The 13,129-nt window shown below is 37.6% G+C and overlaps 1 protein-coding gene across 3 annotated transcripts in view; it reads right to left on the reverse strand.

The window, feature by feature from the left end:
* Nucleotides 1-13,129, reverse strand: part of TRAPPC11 (trafficking protein particle complex 11) — a 29,242-nt gene that overhangs the window by 10,832 nt on the left and 5,281 nt on the right. For 2 of the 3 annotated variants that reach the window (XM_037399068.1, XM_037399085.1), the window contains exons 5-18: nt 9,952-10,051; nt 9,120-9,193; nt 8,793-8,889; nt 7,827-7,960; nt 7,331-7,478; nt 6,389-6,482; nt 5,001-5,080; nt 4,824-4,902; nt 4,671-4,725; nt 3,063-3,208; nt 1,933-1,994; nt 1,699-1,831; nt 951-1,081; nt 300-455 (exon numbers count right to left, since the gene is read on the reverse strand). In XM_037399068.1, coding sequence (XP_037254965.1) covers nt 300-455; nt 951-1,081; nt 1,699-1,831; nt 1,933-1,994; nt 3,063-3,208; nt 4,671-4,725; nt 4,824-4,902; nt 5,001-5,080; nt 6,389-6,482; nt 7,331-7,478; nt 7,827-7,960; nt 8,793-8,889; nt 9,120-9,193; nt 9,952-10,051 — 1,489 coding nt within the window. The remainder of the gene's footprint in view (nt 1-299; nt 456-950; nt 1,082-1,698; nt 1,832-1,932; nt 1,995-3,062; nt 3,209-4,670; nt 4,726-4,823; nt 4,903-5,000; nt 5,081-6,388; nt 6,483-7,330; nt 7,479-7,826; nt 7,961-8,792; nt 8,890-9,119; nt 9,194-9,951; nt 10,052-13,129) is intronic. The other variant, XM_037399076.1, reaches the window with a different exon arrangement.

Below are 13,129 nucleotides of genomic sequence, written 5' to 3' on the forward strand. Positions count from 1 at the left end.
AGTGCTACACCACCCTTCCCTTCATGCACCTCCCCCCACCAGGCTTCTTTTTAACGTATTGCACATATGAAAAAAAACCAAACAAAAAAACCAATCTTGAATTAATACTTAAGTTTTTGTGATAATTTTTTGTCTTGGCATTGTCAATAAAATTGCACTCATTTTTGGTACTTCATTTCGAGAATTCAAACATTTGGAAATGCAGTGACACTAGTAACTGCTGCCAGATTGGTGGCAGCTTTGTAGTTTTGAGTTCTTTGTAAGCACCAGTAAGAAAGGTGTAAAACAAGTTGACAAACCTCAATCTTCTTTCCTACATCTTCAGTTTTTGCAACGAATTTGAAAGTGAACTTTCTCGTTCTGCCAGGGACTAAGCACATCGTTCCTTGCGATGAGTGTTCTAGAATATCACTTTTTTGATAGGCTTCTTCTACCACACAGTATTGGTTGTAATCCTACAATGGAGGAGCGGGGAAAAAAGCTGGTAAATCCAGACTCAAGACATCTTTAGAGAGTAATGGTAGCACAGCAAATATTAAGGCTCCGTGTTACCAGATTGAACTATATGGATTCTTGCTGCTTTTCACACTGCTGAAGATGACTTAGCAAGTAATTACAATGCAATTCTTTGGTACAAGATACCAATTATATTAATGTAACTTCATGCAAGAACATCAAGAGAAATAAGACATTAAAATGATCTTTCTGAAACTTTACAGACAGCTTAGTAGAATAACGAGGATATAATAGATGAACTGCATTTGGGAGTTTTATCACAGTATCAATACACTTGTCAAAAGGAAAAGATAACGCAAAAAGAAAAAGCACCTTTCCAACTTAAATATCCATACAATCTTGGAAAAGAACTTTTGAATTTTTTTATGTTTAAAAACATTATTTCATTCTTATGATAAGCTTCTATCACTAGGTCAGAAATAGAACATGGTTACCTGATTATTGAAACTGATGCAGAGCTTCGAAAACCTGATAGGATGAGGACAATCAGCTCTCAAATACACATCAAACTGCACAGGAACATCAACATGAAAACTAGGAGCAAGAAATTTCGCTTTGCATTGCACTGGAAATAAAAAAAGATAAATAAAGAAGTAGGTGTTCAAACACAAACTACAACATTTAGTTCTAGAAGCACACTCTTCAAATAATTGTGTTAAGGATTGTTCTGTGTATACTCTTAAAACTTTACTTTGTAGGTAAGTGGCACAGATTAGGCTACTAACACTGTCACAGAAAGCTGATTTTCAGCACTCTGCCAAAATCTTTGCAGAGGAGAGGAGAAGCAGATGTCCAGCAGGAAAAAAACCAAACAAACAACATCCTGTATGTTTAGACTTCTATAGGTAATGCTCATTCACATTCCCCTTCTGTGGGAAGTACTACTTCACACACATTCTGCCCTTTTTCCTCAGAATCTGACTTCAAAGCACACCAGAATGACAGAAGTCTTTCAAAAAGCAAGGGATTCTTTAGTAATCCGTTTCAGGGCTAAGAGATCACTGGCTTCTCTCCCATGATTTCTTATCTTACTGATTTAGATGAAGAACAGAGCGGTGCTGAAACAAGTGTTTCAGTGTTGCTGCCTTTAATACACACTTTATATTTTTTCCTAATGAGTTATTTTCAAGATACACCAGATCATAAATTTTGACATAGTTGTAAAGTTGCTTTCTTACTTACCAAATGGTATAAAATCTTGGACTTCTATTGTAAAAATATTACTGCCTGCCAAGGAAACACGGTCAGCCCACAATTTTTGTGATGCTTTAACAGCAACTGCATCACAATCAGGTTCAGGATCAGGGCTTTCATTCTGCATCCAGACAGAAGATTACAAACAACAATAAAAGAAGGTTACCAAACACTAACACTCTTAAGATTATCTAAAAGGGTAGTAGGAGTTTTGTGACTTACCATTAGAACTTTCATCAGATTTTTTTCTATTCGTGATTTCTGATCTTCTTTAAGAGTAGATGCTAAAAAACAAAGCAAAACCAAAGCAAGTCTCCTTACTTTTTTTTTTTTGTTTGTTTCAAAAAACACAGTCTGGGAAAAAAAAATTGTAACATCTGTCTATCAGTAATGAAGGAGTCATTCAGTTTTCAGGACTTCCCCCTTCCTACATGTTTCCTCTTACTTCCACTGGAACCAAGTGAAACATTTACTGGTTAAGCATCTTATAATTTATTGGACAAAACCCCCAAGAGAATACTATCTATACCTTCTTGTTATTTATGTTTAAAAACTGAAGAAACAGTACAAAATCCATAACATGCAAAGAGGCAAGCTCAGATAATATTAGAAACAACAGCTAGAGAAGGTGACAGGAAGAAAAAGGACTAATTAAAATTAGCACTCTTCTCTTGAAGATGAGGAAAGGTAGGTTTGTCTCATTGGCTATTCTTGAATACAAAGCAGAGTACCCTGGCTAGCTAGGGGAAGGTACAAACCCATTTTTAAGACGCCTACCCAACAGTGGTATTAGTTAGCAGTTTAGGGCACAAAAGGACCTTTTCTGCAATGTCAAGTAACAAACATTATACGAAGCAGGGGGCTTGCATTATTACTGTACAGCCACCTTATGTCACATTTCTTCCCTGAAACACACCATGTGCATATTTCATCATCAGATTCCTAGTAAAAAGTTTAAGAGAAGCACATTTGGGATTTTAAAGTCCAGAAAAATTGTGCTAGCTTTGTTACTTATTAGGAAAAGTAGTTTTCACCTTTAGCTATGTTACAGTTCTTCTCCCATCCCAAAGCTCAGGAAGTTTCTGTTACATTATTTGAGCAGCCTCAAGCAAAGCTCTGTGCCTCAGATATCCTGATGCAGTCTGTTTGTATGTAATGAATTTTGCAATAGAAAAGCAAAAAAATTCAGCTTCTACCACACAAGCTAAGGTATTAAAAATCAGCACAGTTATTTTGTAGTCAAATAATTTGAAGTACTAATAAGCACTGTGTCTAACAACGATTTGTCAGGATTCCAAATACATGTACTTTAATATTTCTGTATAGGCTGAGTACATGTCTTAAAAGAATACCTCTACCAAGTAGTTCTAAAGAGTACGTTATATAATCTTTTAGCTGGGCCATCAAATATGAACATTTGAGAGCTGTCGTCAATATGGAAGTGAGAAGAGTCCACCATCCTTCACTGCGATATTCACACATAACATAATCCAAGAGCCTGCAACACAGTGAAATTGAGAGAAAACCAAGTTGTACACATCAATATTTTTTAGAAGCTTGCATTTATTTGGTATCATTAATACAAAATTAATCTCCACCAATACAAGCGCTAAATTAAAGTCTACTGTTTACATGTGGCAATGATTTATTGAAAATGGCATAAAAATATTGTGAAGAAACCATCTATTCCATGAATTTTCTATTTCAGGCTAGAACAAATTTCACAAGAGAGAACAACAGGAAAACTCACCAGTCTTCACATAAAGAACTAGCAAAACAACAACTGGACAGAAGAGTCTTAATCCCAGCATTGCATTAAAAATATGCTTTACTACTGAGTATGTGGTAAGTTTTAAGAAGCAAACCAAAATCCCACAGCAAAGTCCCCTTCCAATCTGAAGAATTTTAATGTTCCTTAAGCAGAGATGCTTCTTTTCCCTTCTAACCCTCTATCCCCTGCTCCCTTCAAGGGTTTCAAAGACCTGCAAACCACACATGCATCAATCTTTATGAGGCAAAACCACACATCTTGATACTGTTTTAATGCTGAGCAACGTTTGCTATTACTAGCAAAGCAGAGAAGTGATTTTGGTTGTTTTTTTTTTTTTTTTTTTAGAAAAACCTCTGTTCAACTGTTGAAGACAAAGAGTTTCTGCATACCTCAGAAAAATCTACCTAAATATAAGAAATGCTTGTACGTACAAGAATTAGGCTCAATATAAACTGATCTGCTTATCATAGCTTATCTTCTCCATGTAGCTTCCAGCCAGCTAGTAACAACAAACACATTTCTCCTACCTCAGACATGTTCCCTTTACAACATGTGATCTTTGAAACCTAATTAGTGGAATCAGGAGTGTGGGACTCCTGCGTAACATGACCATGACTCTGTCTCCCCTTAAAAATACATTTAAGAAACTAAGCATAAGACACATCCTTCAGAAAAGGTAGCTGTACCTCAGCACTACACTTTCCTAGCTCTGTAGTCATTAACAGCAGAGAACTACAGCAATAAAAAAATATTCCTTCTGCTAATTTCCTGGTATATAAATAAAAATTGAATTCATCTACATTTCCGTATTTCTTGAGTGTTGCAACTATAAAGTCAGTAATTAGATGTAACTATACTCATTGCAAGTTTCAGAAATCACTTTTGGGGGGTGTGTGTGTAGCACACGAAGCACACTCAATCAGTGTGCTAGAAGCAAATAATATTTGCCCAATAAGGCAAACTCCCACAGAAGCTTACAGCAGGAAGTTTTTATACTCTTAATAACTGACACATATCTGGTTTGCTTTCTTTAACGTGAGTGGAGTTCATAGACTCCAAAGCCTGTGCTTCGATCAAATCCAGCTACAAGGAGCATCTTAAATGAGCTTCCAACATTATTCCATAGCAGTAAGACACAGGGTCTTAGGAAGACTAGGACGTGAAAGAAGCAACCATGGATGGTACTCACTTCAAAGCTTTGGCATAGTCTTTAGCGTAGTAATATTCTTCTCCCATTTGAACCACTGATAAAAATAAAATATAAAGAACAATGTTCCAGATCAATACCAAAATCCTTTGCAAAATCAATTTTTAAAAAAATCGTATGATTATTTATACTCACTTAAATGACTTTTCATTCTTGGACATTTGTATTTCTTGAACTGCGCCACAGCATTACTCAACAAAGTGATTATTAGCTCCTAACAGATAAAACCATTACTGATATAATTATATATGCAAACATTAAGACAATGTCAAACACTAGATTCTTTTGGGTTTTTTTCAGAATAGAACTTACCGAGTGAAGGACATTTTTCTCTTTCAACTGTAGGGATAGAATTCCCATCTTCTCCTTTTCAGGATCAGAAAGATCAAAGCCTGCATAAGACAACGAAAAATCCATGAAATTAGAATTTTGTCCTGACCCAAAGGGAACTATTTACGTGATGAGCTATATGCCATTCACACTCCAATTCAAGCACACTCAAACTCTTCAACATTCTTTTGCCCAAGAGACTGATACATCACTTTAAGAACTCACCCATCCTCCATGTTCTAGAAGAGGAAATCTGAAACAAGTATCTTGCCTTTTGTTTAAAAGACTATCTGAAGCTACCCAAAAGTAGCAAATTACAGTAAGACAACCCCTAGTCTTTAACTGTATCTATTATGTTAAGACAAGTTTGTAGCCCTTTTCCTATCCAATCTCAAGAAAGGATTCAAACTCATTTTTCTAGCAGTAGAGAATGCCAGCATATGAAGAACTGTACAGGGATTTAAAAGACTATAAACTCCTGCGGAAACCAAAAAAAACTGAATACATTAAGATGAAGAGAAACTTTACCTGTTAAACTGCTTAACCTTGACAGTAGAGTCTAGCTAATTTTAAAACATTAATGCTTGAACAGAAGAGGTTAGACTATCTCTACAGTAAATGGAATAGTCTTTTAAAGAGGGCAGTGGTAAAGTGGCAAAGCCCAAAGGATATGCAGAGAATACAAAATAGGAGACCAAGTGGAGAGGGAGAAAGGAAAGTGAAACCACAGTCAACAATGAATGTATCAGAACTGTATGTATCTTCATAGATAGCTCAAAGCTGTACATTCAAAGTCTGAACTTCTGAGAAAGCATCCTCCTTAATATGAAACCCACAAACTCCTTTCTTAGATTAAAATCTAGTCATTGCATCCTCTCAATCCATTTTGAAATCCAAAAAGTTTTTTTTTTTCCCCCTCCCAGGAAAAATAAGAAGTCATGAATTCCTGTCTACAGCTGACAGGACACAGTATGGATGGCAGGATGAATTTATAACAATTGCATTCAAGGACATCATTACTTTTCCTTCTCTCCCCAGGAGTGCATTTCACTGCAGTCAGGCTTCCCTGCAGCACACTGATGACAGGTAGTTTAGGCAGCAATAGAAACAAACCAGCAGCAGAGCTTCGGTAGGGCTTATGCAACTTTGCTGAATACCTGATCCTGCATAAACCTGCGGTTCCTTTTGCTCTTTGTTATAGAGATCAAACACTTTGCATACCACCAACTAACGAAAGAGAGGGAGGTCCCAGCCCTGCATCTATCTCAGTGGACATTAGCATGTAACCCTTTTTCCACTAAGTCACCTGGCAGAATCAACAGCTAAAGAAATTTGTCCAACCACCACAGATAGAAGACACAGAAACATACTTAATATTCCCTGCCGCCATGGTCTTTGCCCATAGAAATCAAGCACTCCAGTTTGTGTTTCCAGGGGATCCGGACTGGGATATATCACAGAGGACTGTAAATTCAGCAAATATAGACATAAGAAAGGGATTCATGTTTCATTTTAAAGCATTAAAAGTGATTTGATGCTCTAATACCCGTGCACATAAAAGACGACATTCACTTTAAAACATATAACTTTGCCAGCCACCTGTACAAAAGCGGTTCTTCAGGAAATCCAAACATTAAAACACTCCTCACTCAGTCTGACATCTTACTGCATTCACCATCATTCACCTCAAATACTGTTAAAGAGTAACTGGGTAATCCTTTTTAAAGCTAGTTCCTAACAAGATAATCACAGAACAACAAATAAATAGCACCAATAAGAACAAAAATGTTTTTAAATAATCAGGACACGTCAGCTGGAGAGTAGCCTCATACAATTAGCATGTAAGTTTAATGGACCACAGAGATCTATTTTCCATGCAACCCCTTCTGCTGGCAAGCATCAAAAACAGCAACCACCAGCCACATTACACACACTAACACTAATGCCTTGTTTCTCTGCTTCCTCTAAGTCACCAGATACGGTGCATGTATTGAAAAATATACTGGAATAACAAAACAGCGAGTTTTCAAGTATCCAGAAACGTAGAAAGCATATAGATATATTTTAAAAATAAGTATTTTAAAAACATGTCAGAATTATTTGTAATAAAGTAAACACCAACATGTTTGTTCTGGACTAACTTTTCCAATACATAATGAATACTTTTAATGTTAGTAGATATCAGAAAAACATATCTCCTTGCCTTGGATTTAATTTATACATTATACAAATTATTCCACTAAGACTTGAAACTAAAACAACTAATTTACTACCTGTTTATTTGCAAAGCATTTTCTCCCTTCCCAACTTACATCATGGTTACAAAGCATACTTGCTAGTTGTTTCCGTTCCTGTGCATAGTAGGCTGCCTGCTGGTAATAGAAACCTGGATTCTGAGTTTGAATTGCTGTCAATCCCAGCTTAATCGCTTCATCAAACAAGTCACCAAAAGCCTGAAACCTATTAAAAAAATTCATAACCAAGGTTATGTACACAACAGCAATTTGAACTGAAAGGGACACAATTACAATTTCTGGTTAGCCTTAAACAGACTAGTCTAAAGTTCTTGTTAGTTTGAATTTTTGCATCTAAGTCCTATGGCTGTATTTGTGTCATCCCCTGCTATTCCCAGAGAAAAGCAGTCAAAAATCAGTGCAAAACAGAACACCATACAGGTGTTATGATCTAGTGTATCTCCTTCTTCGATAAAGAGCTCTGAATCTGTACCTTGCCTAGACAAGTAAAACATTGAACTTCACAAGGTTAATTAAAAACTAAAACCAGAAACATTATTAAACAGAAACATACTGTTTAGACATCCAGGCAGCATGCTCAAAAGCCAGTTCTGCACTTCCTATTTTTTTCTTGCACAAGTCAATATGTTTCCTGAACTGAGCAATTGCATCCAGTGGAGTATTATGCTGAAAGCAGAGGCGACAGATCTAGAAGAAATCAAAATAAGAGGAAAAATAACTGTGTTAGGCTGCCAAGGATTAGCTTTAAAAAAAAAAAACAAAACACCAAACATGCCACTCTGGAAAAAAAAAACCACAAACGAATTTTACCTATTTCTGAAGAGCTTAAATAGCATAGAAAACAGAGAAGAGATGTAAACCATAATGTGCTATACCTGAAATCATGCAGTCCTCTATTTCATCTAATGTTATTTTTCTTTCCTTTCTCCCCCAAGCCATCAACGGAGAAGTGCGTAACTCACAACCAAATTCAAGACGGAACTGAAGAGCCACTAGGAAGATCATTATCTTCAAAGTCTGCAGTCTACAAGTGGAATTTGATGGAGTCCCACTCCAGAATTGTTGTCAATGGTGGAAGAGTTTTGTTTTACCTAAAAGCCCCCATAATACCACAAAAGTATTGTCTGATTCTTAGAGTTACTTTCTTCCTCCTAACAAGTAGGAACTGAACTATACTGGCTTAAGCTTTGCAAGATGACAGAAATATTCAAGGAACAAGCAACCCTTGTTTCCACTCCCCCTGGACAGAGTGAGAGTTAAAGGAGTCTAGTCTTTCAGATTACTGCATCTCAAATGAACTCCAACCCTTCAAGATACTCCCAAACTTCAGCTAAGGATCTTTCTTTTGTGTGGAATTCAGAAATCCTTGCAAGTTTGAGTGTAATTGGTATTCCACCAATAGCTGTTTCCAATCCATCTCCTTAAAAGCAACACAAAACGGAACTTTAAAAACTTCACACGTTAGAGATGCATCAACTTTACTAAAAAAAAAAGCAAAGATTAGAAGTACACTTGTTACCTTGTAGTTTATAAATCCTGCCATAGTCTTGATTTCCAGCATGTTTGTTTCATGAGCCCTCAATTCATGGACAAGATTATAGGCAGTTCTGTAATTCCTAAGCAGGAATACTTTAATTACATTTAAATCATACAAGATAATAAAATTGAAGAACAGGATTGCCAACAGCAGAAAACAGCCTTCCAATCAGAGTGTTCTTCCCAGAGAAGAACTCACCCCTTACATACATGTTTAAATACTTTTGCATTCGGGAAAATATTTATTGCAGTCTATGGCTTAGCAATAACTTGGAGTAGAGAGGGTGAGGGAAGATTACATGAATCTTACTTGAGAGCATTCTGCGTATCCTGTTTCAGCTCACTGAAGAATGCTATTTTGAACTGGTGTCTAACAAATAAAAGCTGCAAAACACAACCAGTGTACATCATTCAAACATCTGAACATACCTGTTACCTACAAAGGAGATACAGGTGATAATTTCAGAGACGTACATAATATAGCAGTTGACTTGAAAAACTGACTATGCAACTGTTTACCCAATAGTACTCTCTGCCACCACGATGCAGCAGCAATCTCTCAACAGATTTAATCTGTTCCAAGCCTTTTACCCTGGAACAGGGGAGAGGCTTTGTAACACCCCAAAGCCTCTACACCAGCAGAATTGATTGTTGGTTCGGAGCTCACCGCTTGGACCCCAGCCTCCAAGAGAGGGAAGCTAGCAATCGCAACAGAACCTTGTGTATCTGAGCGGGTATTAACAATTTAAAAAGCAAAACTCAAAGTTGCACTAGATTTAGCTTTTTAAGTTAAAAATATCTATGGGAAGCACTTCCCAAACTTGTTAAGATACTACATTCAAATAGGTTAAAACTATATAGATAAAAAACCCAAAAGTTTTTAGTTAATCTGAGAACTTAATATTTGGGCTGCAGCTCTTCCTCTAAGGAAGATAGGAGAAGACAAAAAGTAAAAACAAGCCCAATCAAAATCAAAGTTTAAGTTGCAGAAAATAAAGCCAAATTTACTTTCTATACCGAGAGAAGGCATCTCAAGTTGGAAGCGGGGAGAACAAAAATGTTTAAGCAACAAACCACCCTTATTTTCATGTTTTAACATGCAATGTAACTTGCACAGTATGTCAAAAATAGGGGAACATTACCTGATGAGTGGTTTTGTTCAAGAACTCCTTATGAGATTTAACTCTTCGTATTTCTGTATAATAGTAAGTCTGTGCATGCTCGTAGAAAGCATTTTCCAACCTGCAACAAAGTTGCTTATAAGTTCCACTAAGTTTCTCCCACATACAAAGAAATTCTGAAGCTCTTCAGAATAAGTTATTTTTAATTATTTTTGCTTTAGGGCTGGCAAATTAGCTTGAGGTATTACTGAACTCTTACCACACAGGGTAAGAGCCTGCAGACAAAAACTCATCACACAAAACCTTACACAGGGGCACCACAAAGTAGAACAAGTAGGTTTGAGCGCTTTTTAGATCGATTTCTCATACAACAGTCTCTACATTTAGTGTAAGACAGTCTAAGGATAAATTCTGACTTTGCAAGGCAACAGAAAGTGGAGAGGTGCCTCAGTCAACACAAACCAACCTTGCTGAGGCTCCTGGGATAAGTCTGAACAGGTCAAGATCTTACTTGCTGGACTGTGGTGGGAAGAGTGGGAAGGTAAAATTACGAGGGAACAGACTAGGTTTCACCATTCTGTCCCAACATCATCAGCTACCTGGGTTGCACAGGTAAAAGTTGAACTTGCATTTGCAGCATAAATAGCCCAAAGGTAAGTCACAGAGGGAGAACAGAAAGACAAAGAGGCCCAGAACGCTGAATACAGCATGAGGCTGAGGAAGATCCAAGCAGCGTATACCATATGATCAAATTATAAAGAGTAAAGTCAACTAGAACAAGACCAGAATACAGGAGACTAATACATTCATTAGCACTGACACACACAGGAAAGAAAGGATGAAGTACCATTTCTGTGATTTGGCCAAGAAGAGATCGCTGCAGACTTTGACTAAGGCAGATCTCAACTTGTGTTCTGCTTGCCACACAACAGAGAGGACTGTGACAAAAACAACGGGACAGACCAACGGACAGCAATTCTTAACTATGAGTTCAGTCACAAAAGGAAGACAAGATCAGTTAAATATACTTATCATACTTATTTTAGTTTTATATTGTGGCTGAGTAAGAAAAGACAAGTCAGTCTGAGGGGTTAAAAAAATTAGTCTCTTTTTTTAATTGAGATTTCATAGTAGTAACTATCAAAAAAAAAAGACTACTAATACCAGAATTTCTGACATTATTATGTGCTCAAACTTATGGTGGTTTTTTTTTTTTTTTTAAACATCATGAAGACCTATTAAGGCCTAATGATATAGCTTTATTTCCACAAACTTGGAAGGCAGTTGCCAGTATTGTATCAAAGCACAGTTATATGCAGTTTGCAAAGGGTTACACTAGTTAACGTGCAGTAAACATTCTCTTTAATACTGAGCAAAATATGAAAAACTAGAAGTAACTATTACTCTATTTTGACCAGTTTTAGTCACTGTTTGTGAGCAGCTTGGATATGACAGCAGCAGCATTAGTTCATGTTGACAACTTTACTGTTTATATAAAATATGAGGGTGAGAGAAGGAAGAATTAGTCTCTCAGACCATGACTCCTCTCCCCAAACGTACCTGGAAAAATTGTAACTCATCTTAATAAACCATGATTTGCCTTAATTTGAGCCCTTCTTTTTAGATCTACACAAGACTGTCTTCCTTTCCCTGTTCTGTTTTTGAAATGCCTTCACAATTTATTTGAAGCTGTATTCTTTGTAAATATTAAAACAGAAAGCCCAAGAAACTTAAAAAATTACATTTTTAAGTCATTTGCAATCAGATAAATGCCACTTCACATAGAGACACCTATACAGACTGGAAGTAGGGAGAAAAAAAAGCAAAGACCTGCCAATACAGAGTTACACCTAACAAAACATTTGTAGGGAAAATTATTTGGAACCAGCGGGGCCACAATCACTGTAGAGGTAGAAAAACCCACTTTGCCTCTACCTGACCTGAGGAAAGGAAAGTCTTGAGATATCTAATAATGTTTCCTCAAAAGCAACATCTCTGACAGTCACTATTCAGCCTTACAGAGAAAGGGGAGCTGTGTGTAATTCATCAGGTTGCAGAATAACCTGAAGAATTCCAGCAAACAGACAAAATATTCACTGCTGGTCTACAACAAGCGTGCCACATAGCAGTCATCCTAACCTATCAACATCTCCATTAGAATCATTGAATCATTTAGGTTGGACAAGACCTCAGAGATCATAAAATCCAACCATTAACCTAACATTATCAAGTCCACCACTAAACCATGTCCTTAACCATCACATCCACAGGTCTTTTAAATACGTCCAGGGACACTGACTCAACCACTTCCCTGGGCAGCCTGCTCCAATGTTAGACAACTTTCATGAAAGCATTTTTCCCAATATCCGATCTAAACTTCCCCTGGCACAACTTGAGGCCATTTCCTCTTGTCCTATCACTCGTTACTCAGGAGAAAAACCAACGCCCACCTTGCTACAACCTCATTGCAGGTAGCTTGTTGCAGCACTATCAAAACTAGCCAGCTGCAACAAGACTTTTACCATCACATACCAAGTTAACTTCAGTTAACTAAGTAGTTAGCAGGCCTTGCCCCAGCACAGCCACCAATCCCCCACAAGGTCTCAAAAGTCCATCTACTGTCCGTGCCGTTTCTTCATCCTCTCCAGGCCAGCCCACCCTGCTTCTTGCCTCTGCTGCATCCAGATTCTTCCTTCTCCGGGCTCCTCTTCCAGCCAGCCTCTCCTCATTCAGGCCCCCTTCTCCCAGGACTTCTCCTTGTTTCTCCTACATCCAGGGTGCTCTCTCTCTCCCCTCCCTCTGCTTCAAGGTCTCTCTTCATCCAGTGCTCCTCTTCCATACCCCTTAGAGCTATTTAACTACTTAGTAGGAACCAGCCACAGCTGCACATTATCCACATCAGCCAACCCACAGCCGTTTTTTATCAATGTTAATTAACCTGCCTTCATTCCTTTATAATTCCTCTACAGTAGCTGAAGAGTGTGATAAAGTCTCCCCCGAGCCTCCTTTTCTCCAGGCTAAACAACGTCAGTTCCCTCAGCCACTCTCCATATGATTTGTGCTCTAGACATTTCACCAGCTTTGTTGTCCTTCAGACTTGCTCCAGCACCTCAATATCTGTCTTGCAGTGAGAGGCCCAAAACTGAACCCAGGATTTGGTGTGCAGCCTCACCCAGGGCAGAGTACAGGGGGACGATCA

Source organism: Falco rusticolus, chromosome 1 (genome assembly GCF_015220075.1).
Source record: "Falco rusticolus isolate bFalRus1 chromosome 1, bFalRus1.pri, whole genome shotgun sequence".
NCBI lineage: Eukaryota > Metazoa > Chordata > Aves > Falconiformes > Falconidae > Falco > Falco rusticolus.